This window comes from Protopterus annectens, chromosome 16.part0 (genome assembly GCF_019279795.1).
Source record: "Protopterus annectens isolate FY-2018-M chromosome 16.part0, PAN1.0, whole genome shotgun sequence".
In the NCBI taxonomy this organism is placed as follows: Eukaryota; Metazoa; Chordata; order Ceratodontiformes; family Protopteridae; genus Protopterus; species Protopterus annectens.
Genome location: NC_056750.1, coordinates 70,316,333 through 70,335,474, shown reverse-complemented (window position 1 = coordinate 70,335,474; position 19,142 = coordinate 70,316,333). Strand labels below are relative to the sequence as shown.

Here is a 19,142-nt window from a genome sequence, read left to right as displayed (position 1 = left end):
CTAAAAGTAATTGCCCCATTTGTTGCTCATAGTGTTTAATTATGAGCTGAAGTAATTGAATTCCCTGCGTTTGGAACAATTCTTTAAGTTCACTGAAAAAAGGCACAGTGTTAAGTAACCCAGATGGAGCGAATGAATTCCGCAAACCTTTCGGTATAAGGCCCTCCTGTATACATTGTTTAAAGTATGCGGATTCCAGTTGTAATTTTTTTAACTTTAAAACATGACTGTCAAAAAGTTTCAACTTGTCTGGTAAAGTAATAATATTAGTAACATCTATGGAACCCGCATTATCAATGTTAGAAGTCGAAAAGGCAAATGCCTCAGTATTCGACATCCAAGCCGCTGTGTTAAATGAGTGACTTACATTGTTAGAAACATCCGATGTAGAAGACCCTCCACGTAGTTGTAGAGAAGAATCACCCAAGCGGCCATTGGTACTGGAAGTACTTAGTCCTGGAGGAATAAGCAGGAGCCTCCCTACTATGTGCTCTTGCACTAGAACTTGCGTTATTTCTGCCGTCATCAACCGCAAAGGGTATGGCGGGAGGTGGTTGCGCTGCTGGAATGGAATCATCTCCTGAAAGTACAGCAACATTAGATGGTACCAATAGTCCTCTTCTTTCCGAAGTAGCACTGATCACATTAACAATCCTTCCTTTCGACAGCGTCGAGTCTTGCATTAAGCCTGTCAAGTTTCTCGGACAAAGCTGCTAGTATCGAAGTCATCTTACTACAGCTGTCCGAGTTGTCTTCCGTACGCCCATTAGTCATGAGTGCTGTAAATATATTAGGAGTGCTGGGGCTATCAGGTCTATCCGTGGCCATGAATACGAACTGGTAAAAACGAGTTTTTAGTTTATTGAAGTTTTTTGTGATTTGATGGTACCCTACTGTAATACTTCTTGGTGTATTTATTTACACACTTATATAGGTATCATATAAGTACACTTTATTAATATGTTTTTAAAGTTTCTTCATATAGGGCCATATGGTTTTTATAACTGTGTTTTTGTATCTGTAATGACTTGCAAATTTTTATGTTTATATTTTTAATAGCTGTAAGTAATTAAAATAAGTATACTTATTTATTTATATGTAAGTGCCTTTTAAAAGGCAACTTAATGACATCACTTCCTTTTGACTTTGTATTTATGTCTTACTTTGAAATTTGATTCTAATTTTCCTCTGAGGAAGCCAAGCTAGTAAGCAAGGCGAAAACGCTGCTTAATAAATTCGCGTTAAGGAATTTTACAGTCTGGTTACTAGTAGCAGTTTCTAACTGTGTTATTCGTTTTGCTGGAGCAAGGTTTTTGTGGTTCTGTTCCTGTTTTCTACTGGTTTGGGGGGCAAGCCACTCTGCACCCCCGCTCTTTAAATATACCAACTCGAGACTGTACTATAATACAGTTAAGGGAAGATTTCCCTTAACCACACTGTAGTGCGATCTCAGAGTTGGTATATGTAAAGAGCGGGGGGGGGGGTGCAGGGGTGCTTGCCCCCCTGCTTCAACCCATTACTTTCATTTTTTTTTTAAATGTTTGAAATTGTCTAACTTTGACCATATGGTGTTCGAAATTAGAAATCTTCGGACATATAATATATATATATGTATATATATATATATATATATATATATATGTATGTATATATATATATATATATATATATATAAATAAAAATACTAAGAGATGTAATGTATGCTTTTACATGCAGCCCTCTACCTCTTTGTTATAAAAAAGTAACTAATGTAGTCCACTCACCTTCACGATCAGCCATGCTGTCAAAAAAGAGCCAGTCTGTTTCGCCAGGGCCGTACTTTGAGAATGCTACATAGTGGCTGGTCTCTATAGAAAGAACTGCAAACAGTTCCATGGTCTGTCGTGGAAGAATGCCAGTAAACTCCTTCTGGTCTCTTAGCTCTGTAGGCACACTCACTTTCTGGGGCTTGTGTGCTTTCCTTCTGCTGTGCTTATGTATCTAAACACAAAAACAATAAAAATAAGTGTCATCAGAAGGGGTAAATGTGAGCCATCCATGCTGGTAATTAATACAAAAATGCAGCATCTTAATGACACATCTAAATGTTGTTGAATTGTCTAGGCCTCTATTGTCTGATTAATTCATTACCTCACATCTCTCCTGATTACTGACAGAATTTCAAGTAACATCTTTCTTCCCATTGTTGTAAAATGTCACCTACGTCTGCAAAGTCGTCTCTTTAGACTATGCCTAGAAAGGTGCTGGCTGTAAATATGATAGTGCATTTGCCTTCAGTGCTGAAATTGGTATGTTTACCAATGTGTATAAACACTGCACATCTAACTGTGCTTTCACATGCAGCCCATGTATGAAATGGGTCATCTAACTCAGTACATCACCCCAGTAACAGAAATAGATACCCTAAGTCAGCTGGCACTTGGAACACTGAAGTTAATAATTCTGCCTCCCTATCCATTGTAGATAGGGGTAGAGGGTAAACAGACTGCAGGAAGATTCAAGCCCCCAACCAGAATGTGTGTTTTGGGGGCAGCAGATTCATTTTTCAGCTTGGTAAGATACTGGACAATTCACTGATAAGTAAATGTATATGGGCATCTATATACACACAACTGCATCTACCATAAGGGCATCTATATAAACAGATCTGCACCCACCATATGAGCAGCTATATACACAGTACTACACCGACCATAAGGGCAGCTATATAAACATATCTACACCCACCATATGGGCCTCTATATACACAGAACTGCACCCACCATATGGGCATCTAAAATACACAGTACTGCACCCACCATATGGGCATCTATAAAAAGAGAACTGCACCCACCATATGGGCATCTCTATGCACAGTACTGCACCCACCAATCTAGCCATCTGGCCATCCAGTCATTTAGCCAATCCATTTTCTGCACCACCTTTCATACACTTCTCATTCATGGAGGCTACAGCCAATTCTGATAAGCAGTGGGCATACGGTAGGAACCAGCTCTGCAAAGACAACATCCATAACAGGGGCATACACTCTAGCAACTCAGAAAAACACAATGTCTCCATTCAACTTTCTAGCATTTCTCTGGAGTGTGGACGGAAAGCAGAGACAGAGACAAAAAAATGGAGTCCATTAAGGGGACTCTCATATATATGAACTCACACCTGTAACTATCATCTCCAATCAAACTTCCAGCATCTCTCTGGAATGTGGAAAGAAAGCAAAGAGCGACTCAAACCCGTAAAAGCACAATGACAACACGTCCCACACAGACTGCACTCTTGCTCGGAATCAAAACATAAGTCCTAGTACAGCAAGGTAGCTGCGTCACTGTTACACATAAATGGCACCCCGATACCTTAAAAGGAGCAAATCCTTTCAGAAAGAATGTCATAGCCAAAGAGCAAATTAAAATGATGAGAAAGTAGGTACTAACCCTATTTATGATTTTTGGACATGTAAATCTAAAACATGATTAACACTTTCTTTAAGAGTGTGACACCCCTGCACTGGCCCAGTAATCAAGGAGTCTCGATCCTCACCACTGGCAACAGTGAGGGATGTACACAATGGGAGGATGACAAGTACAGACACAGTAAAGTACAATTTCCCTTAAGAGCACACAGAGATCACAGTCAGTCTCGGGCTGGTTTCTCCCTCTTTCTCCAGATCCCCAATAAGACTCCCCACTGGCACAGCTATAGGGTTAAGAACTCAGCTGAATGACCAAGCTAAGACCTCCAGCACCCTCTCTGTCCAACCAGTGCTTTGTGTTCCTGCCCAAGTAGCTGACACACACACACACACTTTGAGATATGATTTATATACAAATGTGCACACACATTCTTGGGGAAGGCTGGCACAGGTTTACTAGCTATGCTCCCTTCTGCCCAGACTATAAGGTACTTTCCACCGTCACCGACCCCTACTTATCAGCTACTAAAAGGCCCTTACAAAGGGTGTCCAATACTACTGTGTAATGTTACTATTATCCAAATGGTAGACTGACCAAAAGCAAGGCTACTTAGGAGTGGCCTATAAAGTGTCACCAAATACATATGAAAGTATCCTAAGAGCTTAAATATGTCTCACAAAATCAGCCACAAAGATAGGATTAAATATATTTAATAATAAATAAATACATAAAAGAACAAGACAATACTCAGTCAATCAACACAGTTACTTTAGAGTTCAAAACCACAGGAAATATTTTAAAACACTGCAGGACAGTCTCAAATAAATACAGAAAACCTCTAAACTAATCTTTACTATATTCCTATCCATCTCCAAGAGAGATACTATGCCCTGAATCTTACTTACAGACAGGCAAATGCAGATGTGATGATGAGTGGATGTTCTTGCTAGGTCCTGGACAAAATACAAAATGCACACTCTCCCTCTGAGTTCTTAAATCAATATCAATGATTACTGCTAGGTTAGCTTGGATGGCATCACTCTCTCTCACCTGACTTCAGTTCCCAGGCTAAACAGAAACTTAAAATCTCTGTGTTAAAAATACATATCTCTCAGATGTGCAGCTGCTAGCAAGTCATAAAACACTTTTTACATTTTAAACCTAGTAACTACTTCTCTCCAAGACAATAGAAAAAACTTCTAGCTCTAAACATCCTGTCTCCTTGCTGCATTAAAACAAACTTTTATAGCACATTGTAAAGCACTTAATTTCAACTTATTTTCTTGAAGTTTTGTAAGTTAATGTATGTCCAGCAGGGTATGTTGTGCTTACATTCTTGAAGCTCAGTACATAACATACAGTTCCATACACAATTCTGTACCAGTAGCTGAATATACACATAACGTAAAGACAAGCATATCAATCATGTCGATATTTACACATGACATATGATTATTTACAAAATTCCAGATAGCTGGGCTTGCAGAATTTCCATCGGTCACATTTCTATAAAAATCATATTAATATTCACAAATGGGTACCTGACAAATATTGGAACGCTCAAAATTTCGAAAGTTACATGGTCGAGACCAAACGTTCAAAATTTTAAGTGTTCAAAGATTGACTTTCAACGGCGCCGTATGGTTCAGATGGGGAGAATTTCCCTTTTCAGCACTTTAGTATATATATATATATATATATATATATATATATATATATATATATATATATATATATATATATATAAGTAGGGGGATGCAGGGGGGCTTGGCCCCCTGCCTACGCTGTTAGTGTTTTTTTTCTTTTTCTTTTTTTTATTTGATGTTCGAACATCCAAGTGGCGAACATTTGGTCTCGACCATGTAATGTTTGACATTTTGGATGTTTGAACATTTAACATAGACCCTCACAAATTACTTAGAATTATTTACAAAATTCCAGATAGCTGGGCTGGCAGCATTTAGGCTTTTTCACAAAGAGAAAGAAAAGTAAGACAGGGTTATTTGAAGGCTGCCACATGGAAGAAACCATTTTCCCAGATAATTCCTGTGATGGCTGAAGTTTGGGAGTGTCACTGGCACATAATGACTGGATCCTGCTTTGCATAACACTATGCTTTACAGGGCAACATGGAAGATTGTGGCTGAGAGTATGAAATCAAAAGGGACACAACAGGAAGTGAACCCAGGCAATCTTAAGCTGATGCATAAGAAAATGTGTGTCTCTGAATTCAAAGGCTTCTCGAGATGAACACTGCCGGGAAGCAAGCACATACGGAGAAAGGTGATTCCTGCAGCTGCCATGTGAAAGACACTGCAGGAAAAAACAGGAATGAATAAGGCAAAAAAACCCATAAATAAATAAAAGCTTAACTTTCAGCTATTGTGAAGAGGTTTTCTGCTGAAGATTTAAAACCATTTGCACCTCTTTCACATCCAATTTCTCCACAATAAAATGCAAAATCTGATCAGGAAACTATGAGGTAAACTAATCCACATAAAGTGTTTTCTGCTCCGTCAATTTGGCTCCCAAAAACTCTGTCTGGAATGCCAATATATTACACTGCAGAACACTAAATTCACCAAATTCAAGACTGTCTTATCAATCCTGTTAGCATTGTTCAACAAATCACCGAAGCCTCCACGATAGTAGCAATTATTATTTTATTAAGATAAAACAAGCGCTTTCACGCATCTAACAATGCGCTTCTTCAGGTTACAAATTTTAAATGACAGGAATTCATTTTATATAGTAAGATATGCATCCAATTAATTAAAATTCCGGCGGGAAAAATATCAATTAAACAATTATAAGTCATTAATTATCACTTGTAGTTAGAATCATGCCCATATATAGAAAGCATTTCCTGTGGTGAAAATTCTTTGAAAGAATCATACAACAACTTCCAATATAAAGATATACCAGATGAATGTAAGTGTAAACTAAAGATGTTTCCCATCCTTTAAACTTCTGTCCATTCTAATAAATTCTATGGTGGAATTAAATATGTTATAACATTTTCTTACGAAGAAGTTAATCTACAACAAGTATCTTATGTTGCATTGATTCTGTTACTAACTACAAATTGAAGTATTGTACCATAGTATTTATATATATTAACGCCGCATGAACTTTTATACTAAAAACAAATAGTATATACATAGATGAATTCATAGTGCAAAAGTATATCATTGCCTAGATACAATATATCTTACAAAAACTATATATTGTATGAAATAAATCAAGTCATCAACTAATGTACAATTAGGATATGGTGTGTAATATAATATAATATAAAAAATGTATTGTATATAAATATGTATAATTAAGTTGAATTAACATCATATTTCCATATCACATAAAAACATTAAGATAAAAATTTTTTAGTTGTTAGCATGATTTTATAAGTCCTATCTATTTATATAATCAATTGTTCATCTATTCCTGATATTAGATTCAACCCACAATTAAATTTACAATAGCGCTGGTCTAATGTTAATCGCTGTATTTAGACCTGGCTCTATATGTGCCCTGAGCAATAATATCCATTTTAACTCATACAATTCTAAAGTGTCACGTGCATTACCTTCCCTTCTACTTGGATAAAGTATCTGTAGGACTCTAAATTTAAACGAATGTGATGTAAACATTTGGCAATGTCTAGCTAGAGCATTATTAATATTCATTTTTTGTATATCATATAGATGGTTATAGGCTCGATCTTTGAGCCTACGTGTTGTCATGCCCACATAGTATACATTGCAAGAGTCACATGTCGCCAAATATATAATATTTGTAGTATCACAAGTAGCATAAAAATTAGGTATAAAATTATAGCCTGTCTGCATGTTTTCATATGATTGTTGGACACTAATATGCTTACAGACACAACATTTGTTGCATGGATAGGTTCCTTGCCTATATTTCATCCTAATGTCCAAAGGAATATGTAGTGTTTTCTCTTTACACAATAATCTTTTCAGATTTGGACAGTTACTGTATCTGAAGGTGGGGTGGGCACCCACCACATTCTTCAGATCTTGATTCATGTAAAGTAATTTCCAATTCTTCTGAATAATCTCTTTTATGTATTGAATATCATTGGTAAATTTGATATCATATTGTATCTTGCCCCTATTCGATCTGGCATAATGCCTATATCTATTTGACTTGTGTTTGATACTACAAGTCATATTTGTTTTATCTTCAGATATTAGTTGCAAATGATCAGAATATCCCCTGTTCATAAAACATTCTTTTTGAAAACTCAAAAACATTTCTCTATCCTTTATGTCACTGCATATTCTGGTTATTCTATCCATTTGATTTTTTACAATGTTAGGAAAGATATGACGTGGATGCATGCTCTCATGGTGTAATATAGCGTTTTTCCAGCATGGTTTTCTGAATAATGATGTAGTAAATCTATTCAGATTATTTTTTATTATCACTACATCTAAATAGTTCACCTTATATGGGGAAGCTTCATAGGTGAATCTAAGGAAAGAGGTGGTAGATTCCATATATTTAATGAATTCTTCTAAGGACTCCTTGCTCCCATTCCAAAAGAGTAGGATGTCATCCTAGGATTCCATCGGTCACATTTCTATAAAAATCATATTAATATTCACAAATGGGTACCTGACAAATATTGGAACGCTCAAAATTTCGAAAGTTACATGGTCGAGACCAAACATTCAAAATTTTAAGTGTTCAAAGATTGACTTTCAACGGCGCCGTATGGTTCAGATGGGGAGAATTTCCCTTTTCAGCACTTTAGTATATATATATATATATATATATATATATATATATATATATATATATATATATATATATACTTATAAGTAGGGGGATGCAGGGGGGCTTGGCCCCCTGCCTACGCTGTTAAGTGTTTTTTTTCTTTTTCTTTTTTTTATTTGATGTTCGAACATCCAAGTGGCGAACATTTGGTCTCGACCATGTAATTTTTGACATTTTGGATGTTTGAACATTTAACATAGACCCTCACAAATTACTTAGAATTATTTACAAAATTCCAGATAGCTGGGCTGGCAGCATTTAGGCTTTTTCACAAAGAGAAAGAAAAGTAAGACAGGGTTATTTGAAGGCTGCCACATGGAAGAAACCATTTTCCCAGATAATTCCTGTGATGGCTGAAGTTTGGGAGTGTCACTGGCACATAATGACTGGATCCTGCTTTGCATAACACTATGCTTTACAGGGCAACACGGAAGATTGCGGCTGAGAGTATGAAATCAGAAGGGACACAACAGGAAGTGAACCCAGGCAATCTTAAGCTGATGCATAAGAAAATGTGTCTCTCTGAATTCAAAGGCTTCTCGAGATGAACACTGCCGGGAAGCAAGCACATAAGGAGAAAGGGGATTCCTGCAGCTGCCATGTGAAAGAGACTGCAGGAAAAAACAGGAATGAATAAGGCAAAAAAACCCAGAAATAAATAAAAGCTTAACATTCAGCTATTGTGAAGAGGTTTTCTGCTGAAGATTTAAAACCATTTGCTCCTCCTTCACATCCAATTTCTCCACAATAAAATGCAAAATCTGATCAGGAAACTATGAGGTAAACTAACCACATAAAGTGTTTTTTTGCTCCGTCAATTTGGCTCCCAAAAACTCTGTCTGGAATGCCAATATATTACACTGCAGAACACTAAATTCACCAAATTCAAGACTGTCTTATCAACCCTGTTAGCATGCAATAGTTTTGAATGGCAAACTTGATAAGACCAAACTACTAAAATTACAAGGAAAAGGCAAAGGAAATCCGCACATTGTACTCGCACAGGACTTAATAAAACAAATGTAAAACAAGTAAAAGCAAACCAAATAACATTAAGCGCTTTTCAACTAGTAGAATGACTAAACTTCATCAGATACAATATTCCCTAATCACTATTCCTTAAATTAAGGATCTCCACATCACGTGACCATTAATTATAACCTGTAGTGTTAACCCTTGATGTTACAAACTAGTCCAACCAGCTGAAAAACAGGATTATAAAACTTCAAAGTTTTTTTTTTTAAATTATGTATTATATAAATATCCATATAAACATATTTTTAATTGGAACAAACCATAAAGTACCAAATAGACAAAAAAGGTGAATAAACCTATTGCAGCCCAAATAATGTACAAGTGTTGAAATTAGTTGTAAACTTAACTTACAGGTCATCTTGTCAGGCTTTCCAGTTTCAAAATACATGCAATGGAACAAGTTTCGTTCAATCCTGTTGGATAACCAGGACTCGTTCTCAATTGCCAGATTAATTCTATCCTTTCCTGTAATAAAGAAGAATTTATGGAATAGTGGTTAGGGAATATTTTATCTGATGAAGTTTAGTCATTTTACCAGACGAAAAGCGTTTAATGTTATGGGGTTTGCTTTTATTTGTTTTATTAAATCCTGTGCGAGTACAACGTGGGGACCTCCTTAGCCTTTTCCTTATCATTTTAGTAGCTGTTTGGTCTTATTGAGTTTGGCGTTCTGTGTTGTTATGGCTACTGAAGGTTCCACAGTACTTACTAATGTATTTTCCCAACTTTCCTCTGCTGAGGACGAAGGAAATCTCACTGCACTTACCAGTTTAATGAATCAACGCCTGGAGGACCTAACCGCTTGGGTTGAATCACTTTCTCAACTGAGTATCCATCAACCTAGAATCATGGCCAATAGTCCAACAATGGGGTGTGGAAAAAATCGCACACACCCACGTTTGTGTGATTCTAACAGTGCTAACCCTTTGAGTCTGAAAAGTATGGGCTCCAACACTATGGTAACTGGAAATCAGAGCACAAGGAGTGGGCCACATCCCACATACACTACCTCTGGGCTTATCGGAGTTCCTGATATCAACAGTTGGCTTAGTGAACAACCAATCCTAAACAGTCCAAGTGGCAACATACTTCAGGGACAACCAGCTGGAGGCAGTGTTGTGAATATTGTTCCAAAATTGAGAACACCTGACTATAAGCTATTTAAAATCAAGAAACTTCAACTAGAAATTAATTCAACGAGTGTGCTAAGGAAAATGTGGTGCCTAAGGGTCTACATTCATGGCAATACCCTACTGGTTTAGAAACTGGTTCACTGTTCCAAGAACTAATTTGTTTTTCTAATAGGCATGGACTTTAATTACTTGGTCTCATGTCTAAACATTATCAAACCTTAGTTAATAAACTGGCTGGTGAAGTTATTGACTTAGACAATGAAATTAAGTCGGACAATGACTTCCCATGGTACCAATTTGACTATAACAGGATTTTTAATACAATCAATCAACTGATGCAAAAATCCAAAGAAATAAAACTAAAAAAACTACAAAAAGACTGGAAGGATTATAGCAATGGAGTAGCTTATGCAAATCCTCCTCCTCCTTCTTAGACCTGGAACCCCATGGGAGGAACGTATACATAGTCCCAAAAGCAAGGAAACACTATAGAGTCTAACCAGGAGGAAGTGACGTCACCTAAGCCAGGTATGAGTAACTCAAGTAATGGGAACCACATGTGAGTGTAACATCGGGGCCGATAACAGTTCGTTTGGTAATAATTGGACTGGAACTGGGAATCTTGTCCAAACCTAACAAGTCAATGTGCAGAAGAATTTTTTCAACTCTCATGGACAGAACCACAACTGGCAACATCAAAATCAACCTCGAACATACAATACTCGGGGAGCCAACAGACAAAAAAGGTAACTGATATTAACAATGAACTATCATTACGGAGTGGAAATCCTTATAGTATAGTTACTAACAGGAAAGGCGATTTTAAGATTTATAACTACTCTGACTATGAAATGGATAATAAATTAATCGATTTGTTCACTAAAGGAATGACATCTGTACCTTCAAAACACTTTGATATAGTGATATTATTATTGGACTTCAAGTTGTATATCCGTAAACTGAACTCATCAGTCCTACTGGGCAACCATGCCCGGAAGGAGGATGAACCTAACCACCCAACACTTTCTCTGTTTGATCGTATTTGTGAATTTGACTTTAGATCTAAGTTTAACACACTAAATGGCACTTATAGTAAGGGCAATGTGTCCAAAACTGTGATGGATGCTTTACTTATTTTAGGCGCATACCACTACGTATGATAAAACTACATAAAGGGGGTGGGTTAGTTGTAATAAATGTTACAGACTACACAAGACGGATGCAAAATGTACTAGATAGTAATGCATACATCAAAGTCAGTTTGAACGAATTAAATGCGGCCTATGGGCATATCAGATAATTTATTATTGACTTATTTATCAACGCTTCCATTGATGTTGACGTGTAAAATTACATTTCAATACTATCTCCTAGAATACCAATGTTGTTCGGTATTCCAAAGATCCACAAGAGCATTTCAGATCCACCAATGAGGGCCTTAGTGGATGCTAGGCAGTCGATAATCTACCCATGTGCAAAAGTAGTTGACTTAATTCTTAAGAAATATATTTCCCAAGAGTCACAGATATGTAAGAACTCTTGGTCCTTTTATGTCAGAAATTAAGGACTTGGTGTTTACGAGTGAGTTTAATTTCTTGACTGTAGACGTGTGCGACTTGTATACCTCAATCCCGCATACTTTGGGGATTGAATGGGTTGTTGACCATATGAGATTGAAAGGTACGTCCCTGGATGAAATGAGGTTAATTGAGGCCCTATAGGGTTTCATACTGGCAAACAATTATGTGATGTCTGACAAGAAATTTTACTTAAAACAAATCAGGGTAGCAATGGGCTCACCATGTGAGGCGAGTTTCGCCAACCTAGTGATGGCCTATTGGGAACACAAATTTATTTTGGGTAATAGTACCATTAGTGAACACATTTATTTCTATAGCCGGTTCCTTGATGACATTTTTATGATCATCAAAGGAGATATACAAAAGGCCAAAGACATGGTGAACTACTTAAAAAACAGTACTGATTTCTTACTGTTCACTACCTCCTGCCATGAGGATACGATAGCCTACCTCGATGTTGAGTTAAGGAAGGATAGGATTAACCAGAAGTACACTTCAAGGATTTATAGGAAAAAGACTTATTCCAATTCCTTCTTGCACTTCACTATCTCGCACCCGTTTCACCAAAAGAAATCTGTAATTAAGGGCCAATTGGTGCGAGCGGCAAGGATGATTAGTGAGGATGAAGCATTCAAAGACGAATGTGTAAACCTCAGTCAGATGTTTTCACATAGGGGTTACCCAGGAAGTCCTAATAACTCAAGTAGTAACAGAAGTTCAAATCAAATGGAGAGCAGGTTTTTACACACCTATATTAACTAGAAGGCATTTAAACACTAATAGAGACATGAGTTTTGGTGCTGAACTTCTGGTTCAACTGGATTTTCATAACACGCCTGGTAGTGGTATTAGTTCTCCATACTCTATACTCTAACCTCCTTCAGTATGGACGCACTGGAAATGAAAAGGATGCTAGCCAAAAATTGGGCTTTATTGACATCAGATAGGGATATCATGCACAAGGTAGGCGCTTACCCAGTAGTTATCTTTAGGAGGGGGTAACAATTTTGAAGAACTTGTTGGAAACTGGGGGTCCAACTACTTGTAGGAACCCTGGTATGTACAAATGTGACATGAGTAACCAATGCAAACACATGGAAACAGGACAATGTTTCAAGATTAGGAACAAGGTATACCATTATTAGGTACAGATTTAAGTGTAATTCTAGATCAATAGTTTACTTAGTTCAATGCCAACATTGTACGTCATTTTACATCGGTAAAATGAACCGTAAACCTAGGGAACGGGTGTATGAGCACACTTACTGCATTAATAGAAACAAGCCAGACAATGCATTGGCACAGCACTGTGCTGATTACCCGACCCATACGTTTAAATTTTGGGTCATCGGCCAGGTCCCTGTGGAAATCAGGGTGGGACCAACTTCTCTATTACTGGAAAGTTTAGAATTAATCTGGCAATTGAGAACGAACTCTGGTTATCCACCGGCGTTGAACAAAACTTAACTTGTTCCACTGCATGTATTCTGAAACTGAAAAGCCTGACAAGATGACCTGTAAGTTAAGTTTACAACAAATTTCAACACTTATACATTATTTGAGCTGCAATAGGTTCATTTACCTTTTTTTTGTCTATTTGGCAATTTATGGTTCGTTCTAATTAGAAATATGTTTATATAGATATTTATAAGATACATAATTAAAAAAAAAACTTTGAGGTTTTATAATCCTGTTTTTCAGCTGGGTGGACTAGTTTGTAACATCAAGGGTTAACACTACAGGTTACAATTAATGGTCACATGACGTGGAGATCCTTAATTTAAGGAATAGTGGTTAGGGAATATTGTTTCTGATGAAATTTAGTCATTTTACTAGATGAAAAGCGCTTAATGTTATGTGGTTTGCTTTTACTTGTTTTACATTTGTTTTATTAAATCCAGAGAGTAAGTGTGGACTTCCTTTGCCTTTTTCTTGTTGTTTTAGTAGTTTGCAATAGTTTCTTTGCTCAGATTATTTTAGTAGTATGCAATAGTTTCTTTGTTCAGTTTGTTACACAGCCCTATTTGTACAGCCGCAGCACAGAATATAATGTGCTTGCACGATGACCATAATGTATGTACATCTAATAAGTGTGGAAGATGAAGCTACAGACGTTTATGAAAGTGGAGACTACATCTGTCATATGAGTGCCTCCATACCATTTAAAATGGCTTCATCCCCAGATATTTCTCACCATATACCATAACATACATCAGATGAATTTTGACATTACATTCCACTGTGCTGGTCACAACACAGATTTTGTAACCTCAAAAATGTGACTGTAGAGTTTACAATGAAACCCAGTCACCTGCTGAAAGGGTTAACCCTGTTAATAAATTGCTGCTTCACTTAGCGATTGCCAACAGCATGGATATTCATGCTCAAAATATACAAACCATAAACTTATGCAGGGGTTAATTGCTTCCTAGAAGAGTATAGTTGTCAGAAAAGTAGATCCCCTGTATCTTTAAGTCTATCCTCATCTGAACTGGAAACTTCCTTACACAACAGAGACATGTTTCCTTACAGTGTACCTTCAAACTGTAATCTCTGAAGTCCTGCTACAGATACATATCTTAAACTATGGCAACGAGCTGGCATCTACAAGCTGACATGATTTGCTAAGCTTGTAAAGTTAAAAGGTCAGCATGGGATGTCCAGAGCTGGAGTTATTAAGACAGGGCTTGCAAAATGTTATGAAAATTACGTATTATTCACGTTTACATTAATAATTCAAAAATGGAATGTGATACTGTATACAAGTAATAGGTGTTAGTAAAATATAACACTAAAATATGGTGGGTAACGTGAAGCCATTCTGAGATTTAAATATTTGGAAAAACAGTTATGAGTAAGAGTAGCATTTTCATATCAGCATTAATATTTTAGAACCTGCGTGACTTCCAGGCAAACCAATGAGGCCATCTTATACACATCATTATGGTAAATAATGCTGTCACAGTATTTGCCATATAGCACATACAGCAGATTAATGTTGTTTGAAATGCTATGAAATTATATACGTAATTTGAATATATTATGCAACACCACAAAATGGCAGCGTGCTATTTACCCTGGTCATATATCACTGGAAAGCTGCCGGGAAGATAAGACTCAATGTATTGGTGGAGAGCAGCCTATTTTACAAATATATGACTCCTTGTTTGATTTAAGAATTTTTGGAAAATAAAATGCTATTTTTCTTTAATAAATTTGCAACATAAAATCAGCATCACCAAACTGACTTTTGATACAAACAGCAGTAGGCAATCCTACTGCCCTTTGAAGAAATTTTGTATTTCATGTACAGCTCATAATTTAAGGCTACTGCAAATCATAACAGATGTATATTCAGTAGATCATTTTGGAGAAAAGATCTCAGGAAGAAAGACGTTTCCTGATTCAGAAGAATTCATGAAGCAAAGGGATTAATTAGCCTCCTGCTACAGTAATGCCATCTACAGACACGGCTATTGTGGGGTCAAAGCTAGGGACTAACGACTTGTCAGTCCAACCTCAGCAGCATAGAAAAATCATAGAAGAAACTTCTGAAAGAAAGAAATACAGGGTTCATGGTAGCTATCAGAGTAAAAGAATTTAAGGCAGCTTGTGTTAACAGTAGGATATGTCAAGAAGTCCAACAGAGTTCATTGAATGGGACTCACCGAAACAACATAGAGAAGTGACTTTTGTCACAGCCACGCACACAAGGCTCATATAGAAATCCTTAGTATGTTTCAGAAACAGCATAGAGGAGTGACTTGTCAAACCCACGCACACAAGGCTCATATAGAAATCCTTAGCATGGCATGTTTCAGAAACAGCATAGAGGAGTGACTTGTCACAGCCACGCACACAAGGCTCATATAGAAATCCTTAGTATGTTTCAGAAACAGCATAGAGGAGTGACTTGTCACAGCCACACACACAAGGCTCATATAGAAATCCTTAGTATGTTTCAGAAACAGCATAGAGGAGTGACTTGTCACAGCCACACACACAAGGCTCATATAGAAATCCTTAGTATGTTTCAGAAACAGCATAGAGGAGTGACGGCTCATATAAAAATCCTTATGTTTTAGAAACAGCATAGAGGAGTGACTTGTCACAGCCACACACACAAGGCTCATATAGAAATCCTTAGTATGTTTCAGAAACAGCATAGAGGAGTGACTTGTCACAGCCACACACACAAGGCTCATATAGAAATCCTTAGTATGTTTCAGAAACAGCATAGAGGAGTGACTTGTCACAGCCACACACACAAGGCTCATATAGAAATCCTTAGTATGTTTCAGAAACAGCATAGAGGAGTGACTCGTCACAGCCACACACACAAGGCTCATATAGAAATCCTTAGTATGTTTCAGAAACAGCATAGAGGAGTGACTTGTCACAGCCACGCACACAGGGCTCATATAGAAATCCTTAGTATGTTTCAGAAACAGCATAGAGGAGTGACTTGTCACAGCCACGCACACAAGGCTCATATAGAAATCCTTAGTATGTTTCAGAAACAGCACTGAGGAGTGACTTGTCACAGCCACGCACACAAGGCTCATATAATAGGTGATAGCCACACACACAAGGCTCATATAGAAATCCTTAGTATGTTTCAGAAACAGCATAGAGGAGTGACTTGTCACAGCCACACAAGGCTCATATAGAAATCCTTAGTATGTTTCAGAAACAGCATAGAGGAGTGACTTGTCACAGCCACACACAAGGCTCATATAGAAATCCTTAGTATGTTTCAGAAACAGCATAGAGGAGTGACTTGTCACAGCCACACACAAGGCTCATATAGAAATCCTTAGTATGTTTCAGAAACAGCATAGAGGAGTGACTTGTCACAGCCACACACACAAGGCTCATATAGAAATCCTTAGTATGTTTCAGAAACAGCATAGAGGAGTGACTTGTCACAGCCACGCACACAAGGCTCATATAGAAATCCTTAGTATGTTTCAGAAACAGCATAGAGGAGTGACTTGTCACAGCCACACACACAAGGCTCATATAGAAATCCTTAGTATGTTTCAGAAACAGCATAGAGGAGTGACTTGTCACAGCCACACACACAAGGCTCATATAGAAATCCTTAGTATGTTTCAGAAACAGCATAGAGGAGTGACTTGTCACAGCCACGCACACAAGGCTCATATAGAAATCCTTAGTATGTTTCAGAAACAGCATAGAGGAGTGACTTGTCACAGCCACGCACACAAGGCTCATATAGAAATCCTTAGTATGTTTCAGAAACAGCATAGAGGAGTGACTTGTCACAGCCACGCACACAAGGCTCATATAGAAATCCTTAGTATGTTTCAGAAACAGCATAGAGGAGTGACTTGTCACAGCCACACACAAGGCTCATATAGAAATCCTTAGTATGTTTCAGAAACAGCATAGAGGAGTGACTTGTCATAGCCACGCACACAAGGCTCATATAGAAATCCTTAGTATGTTTCAGAAACAGCATAGAGGAGTGACTTGTCACAGCCACGCACACAAGGCTCATATAGAAATCCTTAGTATGTTTCAGAAACAGCATAGAGGAGTGACTTGTCACAGCCACACACACAAGGCTCATATAGAAATCCTTAGTATGTTTCAGAAACAGCATAGAGGAGTGACAGCCACACACACAAGGCTCATATAGAAATCCTTAGTATGTTTCAGAAACAGCATAGAGGAGTGACTTGTCACAGCCACACACACAAGGCTCATATAGAAATCCTTAGTATGTTTCAGAAACAGCATAGAGGAGTGACTTGTCACAGCCACGAACACAAGGCTCATATAGAAATCCTTAGTATGTTTCAGAAACAGCATAGAGGAGTGACTTGTCACAGCCACACACACAAGGCTCATATAGAAATCCTTAGTATGTTTCAGAAACAGCATAGAGGAGTGACTTGTCACAGCCACACACACAAGGCTCATATAGAAATCCTTAGTATGTTTCAGAAACAGCATAGAGGAGTGACTTGTCACAGCCACGCACACAAGGCTCATATAGAAATCCTTAGTATGTTTCAGAAACAGCATAGAGGAGTGACTTGTCACAATAGGAGTGTGACACACACACACAAGACTCATATAGAAATCCTTAGTATGTTTCAGAAACAGCATAGAGGAGTGACTTGTCACAGCCACACACACAAGGCTCATATAGAAATCCTTAGTATGTTTCAGAAACAGCATAGAGGAGTGACTTGTCACAGCCACGCACACAAGGCTCATATAGAAATCCTTAGTATGTTTCAGAAACAGCACTGAGGAGTGACTTGTCACAGCCACGCACACAATGCTCATATAAAAATCCTTAGTATGTTTCAGAAACAGCATAGAGGAGTGATAGCCACACATACAAGGCTCATATAGAAATCCTTAGTATGTTTCAGAAACAGCATAGAGGAGTGACTTGTCACAGCCACGCCCACAAGTCTCATAGAAATCCTTAGTATGTTTCAGAAACAGCATAGAGGAGTGACTTGTCACAGCCACGCACACAAGGCTCATATAGAAATCCCTAGTATGTTTCAGAAACAGCATAGAGGAGTGACTTGTCACAGCCATGCCCACAAGGCTCATAGAAATCCTTAGTATGTTTCAGAAACAGCATAGAAGAGTGACTTGTCACAGCCACGCACACAAGGCTCATATAGAAATCCTTAGTATGTTTCAGAAACAGCATAGAGGAGTGACTTGTCACAGCCACGCACACAAGGCTCATATAGAAATCCTTAGTATGTTTCAGAAACAGCATAGAGGAGTGACTTGTCACAGCCACACACACAAGGCTCATATAGAAATCCTTAGTATGTTTCATAAACAGCATAGAGTGACTTGTCACAGCCACGCACACAAGGCTCATATAGAAATCCTTAGTATGTTTCATAAACAGCATAGAGTGACTTGTCACAGCCACGCACACAAGGCTCATATAAAAATCCTTAGTATGTTTCAGAAACAGCATAGAGGAGTGATAGCCACACACACAAGGCTCATATAGAAATCCTTAGTATGTTTCAGAAACAGCATAGAGGAGTGACTTGTCACAGCCACGCCCACAAGGCTCATAGAAATCCTTAGTATGTTTCATAAACAGCATAGAGTGACTTGTCACAGCCACGCACACAAGGCTCATATAGAAATCCTTAGTATGTTTCAGA

The 19,142-nt window shown here is 37.7% G+C and overlaps 1 protein-coding gene across 1 annotated transcript in view; it reads right to left on the bottom strand.

Annotated features, from left to right (window-relative positions):
* Window positions 1-19,142, bottom strand: part of LOC122790731 (ubiquitin carboxyl-terminal hydrolase CYLD-like) — an 855,039-nt gene that overhangs the window by 68,241 nt on the left and 767,656 nt on the right. The window contains exon 15 of the mRNA XM_044058312.1: window positions 1,764-1,980. Coding sequence (XP_043914247.1) covers window positions 1,764-1,980 — 217 coding nt within the window. The remainder of the gene's footprint in view (window positions 1-1,763; window positions 1,981-19,142) is intronic.